The sequence below is a fragment of the Mirounga leonina genome, unplaced genomic scaffold, assembly GCF_011800145.1.
Source record: "Mirounga leonina isolate KUSES-001 unplaced genomic scaffold, KU_Mleo_1.0 Mir_53, whole genome shotgun sequence".
Classification (NCBI taxonomy): Eukaryota; Metazoa; Chordata; class Mammalia; order Carnivora; family Phocidae; genus Mirounga; species Mirounga leonina.
The window spans coordinates 47,451,784-47,470,283 of record NW_023270807.1 but is presented as its reverse complement, the minus strand read 5'-3'; the positions used below and the strand labels follow the sequence as shown (position 1 = coordinate 47,470,283).

At 38.8% G+C, this 18,500-nt stretch overlaps 1 protein-coding gene and 1 pseudogene across 2 annotated transcripts in view; one reads left to right on the top strand and one right to left on the bottom strand.

Moving 5' to 3' along the window:
* Positions 1-18,500, top strand: part of MDN1 (midasin AAA ATPase 1) — a 160,134-nt gene that overhangs the window by 23,751 nt on the left and 117,883 nt on the right. For both annotated transcript variants that reach the window (XM_034991407.1, XM_034991408.1), the window contains exons 9-15: positions 290-404; positions 2,489-2,682; positions 3,518-3,599; positions 7,743-7,838; positions 9,254-9,366; positions 10,595-10,746; positions 11,434-11,494. In XM_034991407.1, coding sequence (XP_034847298.1) covers positions 290-404; positions 2,489-2,682; positions 3,518-3,599; positions 7,743-7,838; positions 9,254-9,366; positions 10,595-10,746; positions 11,434-11,494 — 813 coding nt within the window. The remainder of the gene's footprint in view (positions 1-289; positions 405-2,488; positions 2,683-3,517; positions 3,600-7,742; positions 7,839-9,253; positions 9,367-10,594; positions 10,747-11,433; positions 11,495-18,500) is intronic.
* LOC118001322 lies at positions 15,869-16,275 on the bottom strand (annotated as a pseudogene).

The following is an 18,500-nucleotide window of genomic DNA, read 5'->3' as shown; positions in this document are numbered from 1 at the left end:
AACATACTGTTAAGATCAAAACACCTAATATAATCATTTACAGTGATTAGAAGATAACTTGGTTAAAGCTCTATTATACACCCTTAGGAAAAGAGTCAGACTTGGGTTAACTGGCAGCCTTTCATTTATCATCTGCCCTGTGAGCCCAACGTACTGGTATCTGGCACCAGAAGGGGTTATGAGTGTTATTCATATATGAGATAATGTCTAGCAAGGGCTACCCAGAGGCATTATTAAAGGTTAAAATTGGGAGTTTTGTGTAATTCTTTTTTTAAATTTTGAAATATAGACTCTCGAGCTGTGGAGGAAATTGGTATCGACCTCTAAATAGTCATGCTACTCTGCTAGACAAATATTGGATGAAAATTCACATGGATAACATGGATAAGACAGAACTGAATGAGGTATGTGGTTATCAGTGGGAAAGTATTGATGCTTTTCTTTTTTACTTTTTATTATTAAAAGTTCCAGGTATACATGTAAATAGAGGAAATAGTGTAATGAATCACCAAAATATTCATCAGTCTAAATTTAACAGTTAATGTACTAACATTTTACTGCATTAACTTCATCTAGTATTTTTTATTTGCCAATATATTTGAAAGCAAACCCCATAACATTCCATCCTTGAAACTTTAATGCATCTCCAAAAATTTAAGGGCCTTTTCATATATAATCACAATAACTTTGTTATATCTAATAAAATGAACAATAATGCCTCAATACCACTTAATTCTCAGACTATATTCAGGTTTCCTCAATTGTTTCCAAAGATCCTTTTTTTAAAAAATTTACTAAGTTGTTTTGTAACTAATGTCTTTCACATTCAACAGCACATTTTGTTCTGGGTATTAATGAAAATTGAGATGAATTATTTTTTAGATTTTCTACATTGATTCACTTTGTGGTATCGCTGGTTATCCTTAGACATTAAGAGGTGTACCTTTCTTTACCTTGCTAACCCCCACTTTCCCCTTATATCTATCTCCTCACTTGGAAAGCTTCCCATTCTGCAACATTTCATCTTGGAGCATAGCAAATAATGCCATCAGTGATTATACAGGCATGGGAGGGATGCTTTGCTCTTTCTTCGTGTAAGTTTTTAGATAAATAAGTGACACAAGACAACCTTATCAAATATTTTATCCAGCATTTTAAGTGTTATAAGCAGAGGGGTTTTCAGGGTGTCTAGTTCACTGTATTACTGGAAAAAGCTTGATCATGCAATCTCTCAGAAGCCTTTTCTTACCAGTGTGATTTTATAAGTTTGCAGCCTATTTTGGACTTAGGAGTTTCGTATCTCACTCTAGTTCCCAGTTGTCTATTTCTTTGTCTGTCTATCCCCATTTTGCTGCCCTCAACAGTAGCTCCTCCAGTAACTTATTCACCGTTTTGTCTTCAGGATCCATTCCGCCTGGCACTTTGTGTTTGTTGTATTGCTGTGCCATTGTGCAGCTCTTTGTTTTGCAGTTGTAGAAATTTCAGTGTTTAGTATTCCTTCCTAAATTGCCATTCTGTTCTTTAAAGAAGAGGTCCTAAGTTCACATTTAGGTGTGATTTGTTGGGGATTGAAAGGATGAGAACAACATTGACTGCTACTTTTTTTCATCTTTCCATTCCTGTCATGAACAACTGTGAGTCATTCTGCTCACAGCAAGCACAATAGGAGAATTCACCCCCTCACTTAAATGATGTATATCATATTTAGATAGTTTACCTTGAAGAGTTCCCTTTTTCTTAAGCTTCTGGACTTACTAATAAATTCTAATAACACTCTCCTGAATAAGTGACTCGTGGATAAAATTCTTAGGTTCATTATTTAGGAAATAAAATAATCTCCTAAGCTGATCTCATGGGGAGCACAAGGAACTACATTTCTGTTGCTGCCAACTCCAGTCATCTTATGCCTAGAAAGATTGTGTTTGAATGGGGTGCCTGGATGGCTTAGTTGATTAAGCATCAAACTCTTTTTTTTTTTTTAAGATTTTATTTATTTATTTGAGAGAGAGAATGAGATAGAGAGAGCATGAGAGGGGGGAGGGTCAGAGGGAGAAGCAGACTCCTGCCGAGCAGGGAGCCTGAGGCAGGACTCGATCCCGGGACTCCAGGATCATGACCTGAGCTGAAGGCTCAACCAACTGATCCACCCAGGCGCCCTAAGCATGGAACTCTTGATCTCAGCTCAGGTCTTCCTCTCAGGGTCATGAGTGCAAGCCCTGTGTTGCGCTCTATGCTGAGTGTGGAGCCTACTTTAAAAAAAAAAGAAAGATCAGGGTACTTGGGTGGGCCAGTCAGTTGGGCGTCTGTCTTTGGCTCAGGTCGTGATCCCAGGGTCCTGGGATAGAGTCCTGCGTGGGGCTCCTTGCTCAGCGGGGAGCCTGCTTCACCCTCTTCCAGGCTCCTCTTACATGTGCTTTAAAAAAAAAAAAAAAAAAATCACTGTGTCTGCTGCTAAATTTTCTTTGTTTTTTTTTCCTCCCTCTGTCAGGTTCTTCAGAACAGATATCCCAGCCTCTTGTCAGTAACTGATCACCTGCTTGACATTTACATCCAGCTTACTGGAGAGAAACATCTCTCTCGCAGTGATAGTTCTATTACATGTGAACGGGCACCTGAGGAAGTTTCAGAAGCCAGAAGAGAAAACAAAAGACTAAGCCTTGAGGGAAGAGAATTGTCTCTAAGGTACTGGATTAAGCACTTTTGAGTTGATACTTAATTTATTTCTTTTTTTAAGTAGGTTCCACGCCTGTCGTGGGGCTCGAACTCACGACCCCAAGATCAAGAGTCGCATGTTCCACCGACTGAGCCAGCTAGGCACCCCTCAACTTAATAATTTAAAAATTGCTTCCCTTAAAAGTTCTTAGCAGCTAGCACTGAATGATGAAGAGGTCCGGTTTTGAAATTAGACCTGTGGACTGCTTCATGGTGTTGGATCCTGTTTTCAGACCTTACAGTTAATGATTAGGAAGGCTTATAAAGGTAATGTTATTTTAGCTTTAAAAAATAACTTTGGGGGCACCTGACTGGCTCAGTCAGTAGAACATCTGACTCTTAATCACAGAGTCATGAGTTGAAGCCCCATGTTGGATGTGGAGGCTACTTAAAAGAAACAAAGTAGGGAGGGAGGGAGGGAGGAGGGAAGGAAGGAAGAAAGGAAGGAAAGAAAATAACTTTAAAAGCCAAGATTGAGATGACTTACTGACGTAATTCTTTCACTAGCTTTTCTTTTGAGACAGTTGGGGTCTTAAATAAGACCCTTGGATTTTGCTGTATATAATAAGTTCTGTATCTTTACTTTCTTTTCTCGGTGGTTGATTTGCCCTTTGAGAAGTGAGCGTTAGGAATGGGCAACTCCCCTGAGAGTTAGGTGCACTGTTTATCTTTACAATGCCAGAGAAACAGAAAGACTTCATTGTTAGGTGTTCCCCAGACTTAAGTGGATTAAATTTAACTCTGATGCCTTTGGGGTCTTTAGCCTGTGGTCTTTTATTTCCTTGCTTTTTTTTTTTTTTTTAAGGGATCTACTGAATTGGTGTAATAGGATTGTCCATTGTTTTGACAGTCTGTCTTCATCAGCATCCTTAAATATTTTTCAAGAGGTAAGATAGAGTCTCCTTGTTTGTTTTCTTTCTACTCCGTGAGGCTGTTGATTTTCATTGTTATTTTCTGTCTCTTGGCTGCTATCAGAATTTTTCTTTTGTGTTTATTATTTCTAGCTAGTTAAAACTGAATTAATGTTGCCTTAAAACTAATTGGGCATAATAAATTATTTGGTTTTGAAACAGGTTACTACGAATTACAGTAAGCATTGTTTAGAGTAAAACAGACACTGAAATTAAAGATAAAACAAAAAGAAAATCTCCCAGGTGTTAATAATGTTGTAAAATATAAAATGTTTCTAAAATGTTTAGTATTAGGGGCACCTGGCTGGCTCAGTCGGTGGGGTATGCGACTCTTGATCTTGGGGTCATGAGTTCGAGCCCCATTTTGGGCATGGAGCCTACTTAAAAAAGTGCTCAGTATTTGTTTCTACATATAATTTCATAGTCTATTTGATAGAGTTGTATTTGTCTGATCCCTCCACTTGCTTAGTAGGGTGTTTTGCTTTAGTCCAGATAAATTTATGTGGGGGTTACAAAGTATGGCCTTGTATGCTGGGCTTGGGCAAAAAATGTGTTATGTGGGAGGGAAACCCTATTGAATTACAACTCTGCCATATTCAGTAAGAACAGGGAGAGATTTATTCCTGGTTGCTTAAAAATAAAAGTGGTACTGTCTGAAGATCTCTGGGCTCTTAAAACATTGACCAGTTTTGATTACAAAGTGTTCTGGATTCTAAGGGCATGTGGGTGGCTCAGTCGATTAAGCATTTGGCTCAGGTCATGATCTCAGGATTGTGAGATTGAGCCCCACATCAGGCTCCACCCTGGGCATGGAGCCTGCTTAAGATTCTCTCTCTTCCTCTCCCTCTGCTTCCCCCTCCTGTGTGCACATGTGTGTGCATTCTCTCTCTCTCAAAAAAAAAAAAAATAAAGTGTTCTGGTTTCTGTCAGCTGGGATTGAGAAGAGTAGTGATCCAATTTGGCTTGCAGTCTCATTGTGTTTGGCAAAGTTACTTTGAGTAGAAAGAAACCACATTTGGAGTTCACACTTAAAGTGAGCTGAACCCTGAAATGCTGTGTGCCAGTCCTTGAATCTTATTCTTCACTCCCATGAACTTGCTTTCTCATTCTCCTAAATTTCTCATCTTTCTGAGAGATAACCTTGTTTTGTATTTTTGAAATAAAACTGTGGCATAACTTTCTGTCTGTAGATTTGCTGATTTTGGATATTTCATATAAGTGGAATCATAAAATATGTGACCTTTGTATCTGACTTCTTTGACTCAGCATATTCTCGAGGTTAATCATGTTATAGCATGAGTTAGTACTTCATTCTTTTTTAATGGTTGAATAACATTTCATTGTATTGATATACCACATTTTGTTTATCCACTTATTCATTGATGGATATTTGGGTGGTTTTCACCTTTTGGCTATCATGAGTAATGCTACTCTGAACATTTGTGTTACAGGCATTTTATTAATATAGAAACAATATATATGTATATGTATATGTGTTGAAAATGGGAAAATATAGGAAAGCAAAGTGGTAAAATAAAAATAGCCCCCATCTAGACGTTCCCCAGCACTTTTAACACCTTGGTGTTTATCCCTCCAGATCTCGCTCTCCTTTGTTTTCTCTCCTCTCCTCTCCTCCCCTCTTTTCTTTTCTTTCTTGATTTTATTTTTAAGTAATCCCTACACCCAGCATGGGGTTTGAGTTCATGACCCTGAGATCAAGAATCAAATGCTCTATCACCTGAGTCAGCCAGGTGCCCCCAGATCTTTTTCTATGCATATAAGTTTAAGAATGCTTTTACTGTATCAGGTTCCCCCCTTTATAAGCAAGCACTACCTTGTTGAAAAGATCAGGCCAATTTTGCAAAATGTTCCACTTTCTGGCTTTATCTGGTTGCTTCTTTGTTACTCTGACACCAGCTGGTGTTCTGCAATTCAAACCACTTCTGATACTTACTACTTGGAGTTAGTGTAGACCCTACGGTTTCAAGGGCTCAGTCCTCCACAAGACTACCCCCACTTTAGACTCCAGTTGCAAGCCTTGGAGGCCACTCACACTTGTGACCTACCAACTGTAAATTCAGAGGTTCCCACGATCTTCTCAGGTTCAATAATCAACCCACAGAACTCACTGAAAGCACTATGTTTACAGTACAGGTTATGGTTTATTATAAAAGATGTAACTTAAAGACAGTCAAATGGAAGAGACAAAGTTTCAAGGGTCCTGAGCACAGGAGCTTCTGTTCCTGTGGAGTTAGGGTGTGCTACCTTCCTGGTACATCATTATGTCCACCAACAAGTAGGCTCTCCAAGCTTTGGATGTCCAGCATTTTATTAGGTCTTATGTCATTGGCCATATGATTAAGTTTAACCCCTAGTCTCTCCTCACTCCCCAGAGGTTAGAGGTGGAGCTGAAAGTTTCAACCCTCTCGGTCAGTGCTTGGTCTTTCTGGCCTGGCCAGCCCCTCTCTTAAACACCTTAAAGGCCCTGGGGCTCAGTCGTTAAGCGTCTGCCTTCGGCTCAGGTCATGATCCCAGGGTCCTCGGTTCGAGCCCCACATCTGGCTCCCTGCTCAGCAGGAAGCCTGCTTCTCCCTCTCCCACTCCCCCTGCTTGTGTTCCCTCTCTCGCTGTGTCTCTCTCTGTCAAATAAATAAATAAAATCTTAAAAAAAAAAAAAAAAAAAACCACCTAAAGGCCCATCAAAAGTCACCTTGCTTAGCTTAATAAACTCAATATGGTCCAAAAGGGCCCTAGTGAATAAAAAAAGATACTTCTTACTCCTGGTAATTCCAAGGGTTTTTGAAGCTCTGTGCCAGGTATTAGGGACAAGGACTGGATAAATTCTCTCTCTTTTTTTAAATGTTTACATTAAGTTTATTGATACTTTACACTTGGTGGTAGCAGAACCAAATGTATTCTTTGTTTACCACATTCATGGTATCCCTTTTGTTCTCATTTTCTCTCGTCTTCCCTGTAAATAATAGAAGTTTAGCAAAATGCTTAATGTATTCAAATTCAGACTTTTTTGGGTAGAATTTATTTTTGGTGGTGATATGTACTTTATATTTCATTATATCAGAAGACATATCTGGGGGTGCCTGGGTGGCTCAGTTGGTTAAGCGTCTGACTCTTGACCTTAGCTCAGTTCTTGATCTCAGGGTCTTGAGTTTAAGCCCCACGTTTTTTACTTAAAAAAAAAAAAAAAAAAAAAAAAGACACATACCTGGTTGGCCTATCAGTAGTTGCTGAAATTGAGTACTGGATTAGGGTAATGACAATGTGATCTTTTTATTGCACATCAAGAGTTTTCCTTTACAGCTAGAAAGTAATCTTTTGGTGTTGCTTCCATGGCTTAAGAGTCAGTTCCCCCGTGAACCATAGACTTAATGATTAACTAATTCTATTTTTCAGATTTGTAAAATGAAGCTTTTTTTTTTTTTTAAGATTTATTTATTTGAGAGAGAGAGAGTGTGAGCGGGGGGGCGAGGGGGGGTGGCGCTAGAGGGAGAGGAAGAGAGTCTTCAAGCAGACTCCCTGCTGAGCGCAGAGCCCAATGTGGGGCTTGATCCCTGGACCCTGAGCTATGACCTGAGCTGAAACCAAGAATCAGACACTTAACCAACTGAGCCACACAGACATCCTGTAAAATGAAGTTTTTCCTATTTGTTTTTTTTCCCCTAATTGACCATTATTATTATTATTATTTTTTTAAAGATTTCATCCATTTATTTTGAGAGAGAGAATGAGAGAGAGAGCACATGAGAGGGGGGGAGGGTCAGAGGGAGAAGCAGACTCCCTGCCGAGCAGGGAGCCCGATGCGGGACTCGATCCAGGGACTCCAGGATCATGACCTGAGCCAAAGGCAGTCGCTTAACCAACTGAGCCACCCAGGCGCCCGGCCATTATTTTGATAGTAAAGCCTTCACATTTGTTTGTACCTTGTCTCTTTTATGGTAAGGTCCTTGAGTCTAGGGCTGGTACCTTATTTCTACTCTCCGTAGTCTTACAGAAATGTTCCTGCTGGGTTTTTTGTCCTTTTTGTGTCCAGGATAGTGGTGCTCTGTTATTAATGTAGTATTTAAAAAAATCAGTTGGCAATGACCTTGGTTATTTTAATAGGCTCTGGACTGTTTCACAGCAATGCTTTCTAAGCATTCAAGCAAACTGAAAATGGCAGAAATTATTGGAAGCAAATTGAACATTTCCAAGAAAAAGGTATGTAGTACTATTTTTACTTCTTTGTTGAAAGGAAGCTGGATATTTACTTTACTTGCTAGTCTTTGGTCCTTACCTGGAAACGGTTCCTTTGCAATAACTGCTTCCTCTCTCAAAGTTCATAGTTTCATTGTTGCCTTTCATGAACATAAAGCTCTCACTATCTCTTAGATAAGTAGTTCTGATGTGTTCTACATTCTTAAAGTGAGCCATCTTGTGCCTTATATCACATGCATGCTTTATTTTCTCCAGTGTTTTAATGAGTGTGTTATTCCGTAGGTTGTGGACTCAGGACTGGAACTGTTTTAGTAACACCTTTTTCTGTAGTTTTATGCATGATTAGATTTTTTCCAACTTCTTGTTGATGTCAAACATGAGAAAAATTGAAGAGTAGTACCAATGGACACCAAGAATAGTACACAAAGAATAGTACTTAGGTTCATTGCTGACATTTTTAATACTTTGCCATTCTTGTTTTATTTCAAAGTATCTGTTGTTGGAGGAGAGAGCCTTTCAGCAGTGGTGGTGGTAGCTAGAGAAATGTCTGAGGCCCATCTTGTGGCAGATACCTGGCATTCCCAAATAAATGAGGACTCAAAAAACCTTATGTCAGGAACTGAAATAGAGGTGCTCCTTAGGATTCTGAAACTGTTGGGATGATTTTAGCTGCAGGTGAGAACACCTACTAAAGGGGCTTAAATAATAAGTAATTATAGTAGGCAAAAAAAGTGAAACTACCACAACTGGGTTAGATTGATCAATATTTATTCCCTTTTTTGGAAGATTCAGTTTCCCTGAAAACTTTGCTGCCCCTTTCATTCCTGCCCTAAATCTAAACAAAATCTGAGTTTTTAGGGTTGGTGACAAGGATAAGAGAGGAACGGCTGTTGGCTAGATATCCTGGAAGCATCTGTCACAGCTTCTCTTTGTGTTCAGATGTACCATGGTTCATTCAAGTCACTATTTCCTCTATTATTTTAGAATCTAAAGCAGAGAAAAGCATAGCTGAAGAAAAATCACTGACTTTTTTTCGTAAATTTTAGGAGTAGAACTTTCTGTTCATTTGCTATTGGAATTTGTCAGTGTGTTCACTTTGGATATAGGCAGGTATGGGCTTATTTAAATGAATAAAAAGTACCCATTACAGGGAAGCATTCATGATCAATGTTTCAAAAATCATTAGAAATTCAGAAAATTCTTTTAAAAATCTTAAAAAAAAAAAAAGAAATTCAGAAAATTTTAAAAAAGACGCAATTAAAGCTAACTCACCTATCTTGGAAGTAAAAAGTACTTCTTAGTAAAGGGCTAATTAGAGGGGCACAGTAAGCCACAGGGATGAGGAAATGTTTGAAGAGCATAGTAGAATTTTTTTTTTTTTAAGACAATACAGAATTTTACTCTGTCCCCTCCCATAGGCCGAATTCTTCTGTCAGCTTTATAAACCGGAAATTGTGATCAATGAACTAGATGTGCAAGTGGGTCGAGTGCGGCTTCTACGGAAACAAAGTGAGGCTGTACACATACAGAGGTAAATAGACTCTCAACTAGTCTGGGACTGTGGGGCATTAGGAACATGATAGAAGGACTGACTAGTCCAGCCCCTTGTGTCCGAGCAAAATGTGTATGAACGGTGGTCTCTCCACTGTGCAGGATGGTAAGAAGCAGTGCTTTTCTAAAGTATATTCTATGAAATTAGATGTTAATAGGTGAAGGAGGTGATGAGAGTGATTAGGGACTTGGGACTAGCAAAGATGTATTTTTTATTTTATTCACTTTTTTAGCAAACTAAGCCTCACTTGGAAGTCAAGTAAGGTCCTAATGTTAGTCTGTTAATTCCTTGAAGGCTGGAATTTTACAAGATTCTGAGATCTAATTACCATTTATTAAATACTTACTATACGCCTAATATTGTGCTAAGCGCTTTGCATATGTTTTCTCATGTAGTGGTTATAATAATTTTATGAATTAACTTATTAGAGTCTTATGGCTGCCATAATAAATTACATAAACTTGGTAGCCTAAAACAACGGACACTTATTCTCTCACAGTTTTGGAGACTAGAAGTCTGAAATCATGATGTTGGCAGGGCCACACTTCCACTGAAGGCTTTTGCCTCCTCCTGGCTTCTGATGGCTACCAGCCATCTTTGGTGTTCCTTGTCTCTGTAGTTACATCTCTCCCATCTCTGTCTCCATTGTCATACCATCTTTTTTCTTGTGTGTGTTTGTGTTTCTAAGTCTCTCTCTGTCTTTGTAAGGATACCAGTCATTGGATTTAAGGCTCATCCTTAAGCCTAGTATGATAGGGTTTTAACTTTATTATATCTGCAAAGACCTTCTTTCCAAATAAGGTTACATTCATAGGTTCTGGGTAGACCTGAATTTTGGGGGAAGACTATTCAACCCACCACAAATAGTAACTTGATCCAAATTTTACAGGTGAGGAAACCAAGGCTAAGAGAGGCTAAGTAATTTGCCTAAGATGACATAGCTAGTACAGATAATGTCTTATCTTATTGGTCTTTTGAATCTCCAGAGTCTAGTAAAGTACCAGGTGTATAAATACTCAACGTTTGTAGAATGAATGAATTCTGCAATTCATAGGCTATAAGGATGTCTGTTTTATAGCATGAAGACAGCTACTGTGAGTTGTCTTCTCATTTTTGTGGAGTCTGGAAAATCTGGTTCCTCAATACAACACTTAAGAAAAACTTGTAGCCTGCCTCTCTGACCGCTTACTTGTTTTCGCCTTCCCAGGGAGAAGAAGCTCACTTTTGCTCCTACAAGGCCATCCTCTGTTCTTATTGAACAGCTGGCGGTGTGCGTTAGCAAAGGGGAGCCTGTGTTGCTGGTGGGAGAGACCGGGACGGGCAAAACCTCTACTGTCCAGTACTTGGCTCACATTACAGGTAACTTAGAGGGGAAGCACTCTGCTCCCAGACAAAAAACATTTCACACGGATTGCCACCACCCCCCTGTCTGCCCCAATAAGAAGTCCACAGAATACTGGAGTTTAAAAAGTGCCACCACTCCACTTTACCTGGAAATTATCACTGGAAATTTTTTCCTTGAAAATAATGTAATTTTTCCCCCCCGGAAATAACCACTGTTAACGGCTTGGTATTAACTTTTTTTGTTTCTAATCTATGGTCTGCAAATATATAAACATTTAAGTTTGGTTTTGTATTGAAAAAATGGGATTATACTCTATTTATTGCATTTAGTTAGTTCATAAGCAAACTGGATATCTTTAAAAATAGAACTGCCTCATTTCTATCTAATGGCTAAATAATAATATTCCATACTGGATGTTTATTTAATTCTCATTTATAGACATTGACTTACTGAAGGATTTCTTTGTTGTTTTCAGTTAATCTGATGCCAGAGCAATAATACACAATAAATCTTGTACATATCTTTCTGGGGTAGATGAAAATTTTGGATGGTTGAAATCCCTAAAAGTAAAATAAGAGAATCTGAGGAAGTGTACGTTAAAAGATTTCCCCTATGCCTATGCCCACACATCCTTAAGGATCACTGGATATAATTAGTCTTGAAATTTTCAGAGTGACCCTTTTGCCCTTTCTTTTTAAAAGGCCACCGTTTGAGGGTCGTCAATATGAATCAACAAAGTGACACTGCAGACTTGCTTGGGGGGTAAGTATGGTTTAAAATAATTTTCTTGTTATTTTGTGTTCATTGCTTGAGGAACAAATAGTTTTTCCTTTTAAAGCTCAAAATTAGCCTTAGAAAAAGGTTCAAAGACTTGCACCCCCACTCCAGCAGGTTATTTATTGGACTTTATTGAGGAGCTCATGGATGTGTAGATGTTTCTCTTTGTTTTATTAATCTTTTTTTAAAAGATTTTATTTATTTGTCAGAGAGGGAGAAGCAGGCTCCCTGCTGAACAAGGAGCTGGATGCAGGACTCAATCCCAATACCCTGGGATCATGACCTGAGCCAAAGGCAGACGCTTAGCCGACTGGGCCACCCAGGCATCCCTGTTTCTCTTTATTTTAAAGAAAACTTGAGGTTCTTGCTCTCAAAGATCATGCTGGAATGGAGAAGGAAAAAAAAAAAACCAAGTATATAATCAACTAATATAATCAACAGTCATTTATCTAAAGCATACATTCTAGAGTCACAGTGCCTTGGAGCTAGACTCTCCTGCAGTTCAATTATCTTTGAAACATTAAGTAGCTCTCTACTTGGTTAAATGCTGCTCGTGGGACTCCACTGTGGTCATTAAAATGCCCTTCTCCCTCTTGGTGTTTTTGAATATGTTCAGTTCACAATTTTAGTTTGTGCTGAAGGCCGTAAAACTGCTGGATGCTGTTGGCATACCTTATATTGAGTGATACTGGAATCTGTCCCATTGATTCAAAACAATTGCTTAAAAAAATCCTTAAAGGCATAAAGTAGAATTTATTGTCCTTTTTGCTCTTAATGGCTTCTGCCAAAAAGGTTTTCATTTATCTGTTTTTTTGAGGGCCACATTACAGCAGTTTTTATTTTCACTCTCTTTGTCTTATATCCCTCCTTGCTGTGGTTAGAGTGCTACTTTGAATCCTGCTTCCTTTGGTACTTTTCCTTTTCTTGCCCATTACTTATATTCTGTTCTACACATATTAGTAATGATGTACTTAATGCTCTTAAATATATATTCTGTCTTAAGATCAATTAGCTAAGGCTTACCTTTCTTACTCTAATTCAACTTTCACTTTGTTATTTTTTCCCCAGTGATCTTTCTGCTTTTTTTTTTTTTTAAAGATTTTATTTATTTATTTGAGAGAGAGAATGAGATAGAGAGAGCATGAGAGGGGGGAGGGTCAGAGGGAGAAGCAGACTCCCTGCTGAACAGGGAGCCCGATGCGGGACTCGATCCTGGGACTCCAGGATCATGACCTGAGCCGAAGGCAGTCGCCTAACCAACTGAGCTACCCAGGCGCCCTCTGCTTTGTTTTTATTTTATTTCTGTCAGTTAATTGACAATCTCCCCTTTTCCTCATTGAGGTATTTGACAATGTATTCTTACTAATATATAGAATTTGTTACTTAACTAGGTATATCTCTACTAGCATATATTTCTCCCTATTCTGTATCTATATATGTCTTCAGGAATATTCTCCTGTTATGTATACCTAACACAAATGTCTGGTCTTGTACTTATTGAACATGGACTGTGTCTGTCTCTTCTAAGAATTCGTAGTGTTATGTCAGCCATTGTAAGTAGTTTTAAATGTAGTGAGTACAAAGATGCCCATTTATGTCCTGATGCAATTGATAATATGAAAAGGTTGGAATCAGAATATGGTAACTGGAATTTTGTTTTAGTGAACTTGCTAAAAAGAATATATATTCATTTTTCCTTGTTCATAGGTTAGCATCAGTTATCAAAAAGAAAACTTAACATATGCTTCAATTTTTGTATGGTTGGAAATATGCCTTGCTTCCTATACTTTTGTATTACTAGAAAGTGGTATAAATCAAATCTTTTAATATATAACATATTGTAGATGCATGGATGACTTCCTTGCTTATGAATTTTTGTGTGTAAGATGGAAAGACTAAAAAATGACTTTAAAAAGACAAGGGAGTGGAAAACAAAATTCAAGAGTTGAAGGGACGTGGGATAGAGAAAGGATATTTCTGTTTTGGGGATGTGTGGTTTCATCCGTTTTATTAGGTTTTCTTTTCTTTTTAAAAATTATTTATTTCACAGAGAGAAAGAGAAAGCGAGAACAGGAACACAAGCAGGGGGAGTGAGAGAGGGAGAAGCAGGCTTCCCGCAGAGCAGGGAGTCCGATGTGGGGTTCGATCCCAGGATCCTGGGATCATGACCTGAGGTGAAGGCAGACGCTTAACGACTGAGCCACCCAGGCACCCCTTTATTAGGTTTTATAACTTATGTTAAACATATTTTACATGTATCAAATACTATTGTAAAAAAATAATGAAAGAAATTTATAGACCTAATTTGTTTTGCAAATCTGGATCCTTTAGATTGATTTTAAAAAGATTATTATTGAGAATAAAGACACTTTATAAAAGTAAAGCTTCAAAGACCGTCAAAGTCTTCAACTATATTATGTAGATTGCCTTCTGATCTTTGTTAGTATATGTACCCCCTTGTTTTTTGATTAGTATTGGCTTGGTATATCTTTTTCCTTCATTTAATTTTTTTTTTTTTTTTTTAAGTAGGCTCCACACCCAACGTGGGGCTTGAACTAATGACCCTGAGATCAAAAAAAGAATTGCATGGTCTACCGACTGAGCCAGCCAGGATCCCATCCATTTAATTTTTAACTCATTTAAAAAAATATATATTTTTTTGAGATTTTATTTTTAAGTAATCTCTGCACCCGACGTGGGGCTTGAACCTATAACCCTGAGATCAAGTGAGCCAGCCAGGCGCCCCTGTTATTCTGGTAGGCAGAACGTAGTCCTTCAGATTACCTGTGAGTGGAGAACTAAACCAAGTTCCAACAGAGTTGGGGGTGAGGAGAGCTTACGATGAAACTCTATGAAAAAGAGTAGAGGACACAGAGGACTTAGATGAAGCAGATAAAATCATTCCAGAAAGAGAAAGTCTAGGACTAAATGGCAAAACCCAGAGCACGGATTCACAGCACTGATTATGGAGAAGGGGATTGGGAAGGGCAACCACTGAGGAAGAAACAGCTGTATAGAGAAGGGGAGGGACCCTTGGAGAAGTTGGCAATGAAGGAAAGAAAAAAATGGGAGGAAAATTAAAGATCTCATAGAAATGGAAAGGCCACCAACTCACGTCCTCTTTCTTGCCACCCGTAGAAACATCTGCACAGAAGAGGGGGCAGAAGTGCATGCTTAAACTTGGAATCTTGACTCTAAAAGGAAGAAGAGTGTTTATCATTTCAGTTACTCAGCATGTGCTGTTTTATCTTCTTTCACATATTACAGTTTGAGAGAGTTATTTTCTTTTGTTTTTAGCTATTTTCAAATGAATTCTTAAATGCATTCTCAGTGTTACATTCTCTCAGGTGTCAGGTTGGTTCCCACTGAGTGTGTTACAATTAATTTTTTTTCCTTTCTGAAGTGTATATATGTTGACTGATTTTTTTCATCATTTGAAAATTTGACTTTTATTGACTTAACTGTTTCAGCCACTATGCTGTGCTTTAAATGAACAAATGTTTTTTAGTCTAATTTGTAGGAATAAGCTACTTTTTTCATGAATTCAATAGACTTGAGCCAGTTAATAACATTAATAATTATAACAGCTAATTCTTATATGTACTCATGTTCCAGGCACTATTTGGAGTCCTTTATTTTTTACTTTTTATTTTTTTTAATTTTTATTTTATTTTATTTTTTATAAAGATTTTATTTATTTGATAGAAACACAGTGAGAGAAGGAACACAAGCAGGGGGAGTAGGAGAGGGAGAAGCAGGCTTCCGCTGAGCAGGGAGCCCGATGCGGGGCTCGATCCCAGGACTCCGGGATCATGACCTGAGCCGAAGGCAGACCCTTAACGACTGAGCCACCCAGGCGCCCCTATTTTTTACTTTTTAAAGATTTATTTTTTTATTTTAGAGAGCGGGCAAGAGAGTGGGGGGGTGCAGAAGGAGAGAAAATCCTCACACTCCCCACAAGCCACTGCAGGGCGTGATCCCAGCACCCTGAGATTGTGACCTAATCTGAAACCAAGAGTGGGACACTTAACGGACTGTGGCACCCAGGCGCCCTGGAGGCTTTTATTTGTGTTAACTCACTTCGCCTTTTTAGCAACCATGAGGCACAGACTATTACCCGGTTATACACACGAGAGAACTGAGATACATGGGGATTAAGTACCTTGTTAAGGTAATGGCTGGTTCATGTTTGGACCCAGGCAGTCTGTACTGATTGTGTGTGTTTTTAATCATTACTCTGCTGCCTCAGTTAGCTTTGGGTTCCGTTTGTACTGTCACCTTTAGACTAGCAATTTTATTTATTTATTTTTTTAGTTTTATGGTTTTATTAACACAAATATGATGTGCACAACAAGCTGTTTATTCATTTTCTTCGCTGTGCAGCCTGGCATTGGGATTGGGTGACTCTGATTGCCAGCTGGGCTGCTCTTTCCACCATGGCTTTGTGGTTCTTGGAGGAGACATTGTGAGCAATCTCTGCACAGTAAGATTTGTTACACATCAGCAGCACTTCAAGCTCCTTGATGTTGTGGACTAGGAACTTCCGGAAGCCACTGGGCAACATGTGCTTTGTTTTCTTGTTGCTCCTGTAACCAGTGTTGGGCATCAAGATCTGGCCCTTGAATCTTCTGTGCACCCTATTATCAATGCCTCTGGGTTTCCGCCAGTTGTGCTTAATTTTGACATATCAGTGACTGGTGCCAGATGAACTTCTTGGTCCTCTTTTTAACGATCTTGGGCTTCACAAGAGGTCTGAGGGCAGCCATGATGCCCAGTAACAGATGGCTGCCACCTCCGCAGGCAGCGCCAAGGAAGAGAGGGGAAGCTAGACTAGCAATTCTATTTAAATAAAATGTGTGTTTTGTTTAATTCCTCACTACTTCTACTGTTCATCATTGTTTGCTTGGTCCAGTGTGTAGGTCTCTCATCCTTGCTTCTACTCCTAACTTCCCAAAGGTCTCTGTCCATTTAGTAGTTAATGATACTTCAAAGGTATCATCAAATCACATCGCTATCTACCTCAAATCCTTGCACTGACTTCTCAGTCTATTTAGAGTATATTCTAAAGGCTTTTTTTGACCTCTGAAGCCCTTCATAATCAGGTGGTAGCACTTCTCTGACATAATTTCCTTTGTCTGGTTCTGCCACTGAGTTCCAGCCACTCACTTTTCCATGTTGCACCTAGATGCTTGCTCTTCTCTCTGTGACATCCCTTGCCACCCACAGATGTTTGGCTTAGCTCCTTTCCTTGCTTGATTTGGGTCGCCTTCAAATTCCCGTCTTTAACAAGGCCTTTCTGACTATCATATCTAAATTTACCAGTGCCTTCTTCACCCACTCCTTTATATTCATAGCACTTACTACTACTTGATGTTTTATAGTAGATATATTTTTTTATTGTCTCTTTCTTTAGATTGTAAGCTACGGTGGGGCAGGATCTTGTGGGTCTTGTTTACTCAGTGCCTAACACCTAGCAGGTACTCAGTAAATTTTTGTTGAGTAAATAGAGTAAATAAATGTCTTTACTGATGTGTTAGTGCTTACTGGTAAGTGTAAATGAGTTTGAAGTTCTCATTCTTTTTCTCTCTGGAATCAGACTCTTTGATAGATGCTCAGTATCAGGGCCTTGGTTTTACTTTGTTTCATGTTCCTCCCTCACAGTCTAATGATAAATAGTGTCCATGAGTTCTCTAATTGTGCTTGACTGTTCTGAAACATATTTGGTATTGTTTTGGTTCTCAAGTTATTTTTCTTGGAAACGAAATTTATGTCATTGTCCCTTAATTATAGTATTTAGTATCTTAGGTTATAGAAAATTGTATTCTTGAGGTTTTTTGGGAACAATTAGTGCTGCTTGAGCAACTTTCAGCTACAGCAGTGTTTCTCAACTCTTCATTATTGCCCCTCCCCCTGAATATTAAAATTTATATGAGGGGCACCTGGGTGGCTCAGTCAGTTAAGTGTCCCACTCTTGATCTCAGCTCAGGTCTTGATCTCAGGGTCATGAGTTCAAGCCCTGCATTGGGCTCCACGCTGGGTGTGGAGCCCAATGCTTTAAACGAATGAATGAATGAATGTGGAGCCTACTGCTTTAAGTAAATGATTGAATGAATGAATGAATTTATTTATATGAATTCATTTCCTAGCTCCCCAACCAGAGAAATACTAAAGAATAAGAGAGAATCTAAATAGTAAGAAATAGGGGTGCCTGCGTGGCTCAGTCATTAAGCGTCTGCTTTTGGGCTCCCTGCTTGGCGGGAAGCCTGCTTCTCCCTCTCCCACTCCCCCTGCTTGTGTTCCCTCTCTCACTGTGTCTCTGTCAAATAAATAAAATCTTTAAAAAAAATAAATAGTAAGAAATAAAATGTTGAGCTTTGGAGGGCCACAAACCGTTGCAATGTCTAAGATTTTGTTGCTTCCCCTTCTCCCCTTGTTTCTCTTTAAGAACAATATCCTCCCCCTGTCAATTGAGAAGCCGTGAGCTGTGCTCGCTTTGCTTAAGTTAATTGATTTCAGATGTCGTGTTTTCTTCTAACATATCCTGAAAAACCATATTTTAAGATTGACCAAAAAGTTATTAAGTACTATACATGATGTTTATTTAAACATGTTAGTAAAATAAGTGACATACCTCTCACTGTCCAACTAGGAATTTCCAATTTTTTTTTCTTTTTTCTTTTTTTTTTAAAGATTTTATTTATTTATTTAAGAGAGAGAGACACAGCGAGAGAGTGAACACAAGCAAGGGGGAGTGGGAGAGGGAGAAGCAGGCTTCCCGCCGAGCAAGGAGCCCAATGTGGGGCTTGATCCCAGGACCCTGGGATCATGACCTGAGCCGAAGGCAGATGCTTAATGACTGAGCCACCCAGGCGCCCCCCAATTTTTTTCTTAATACTATTTATCTAATACTAGTTTTTACCTTTAGTATAGGCCCTTCAAACACTGAGAGTGAAGGAAATAGATAATAACTTAAAACTTTAACATCAGGGCG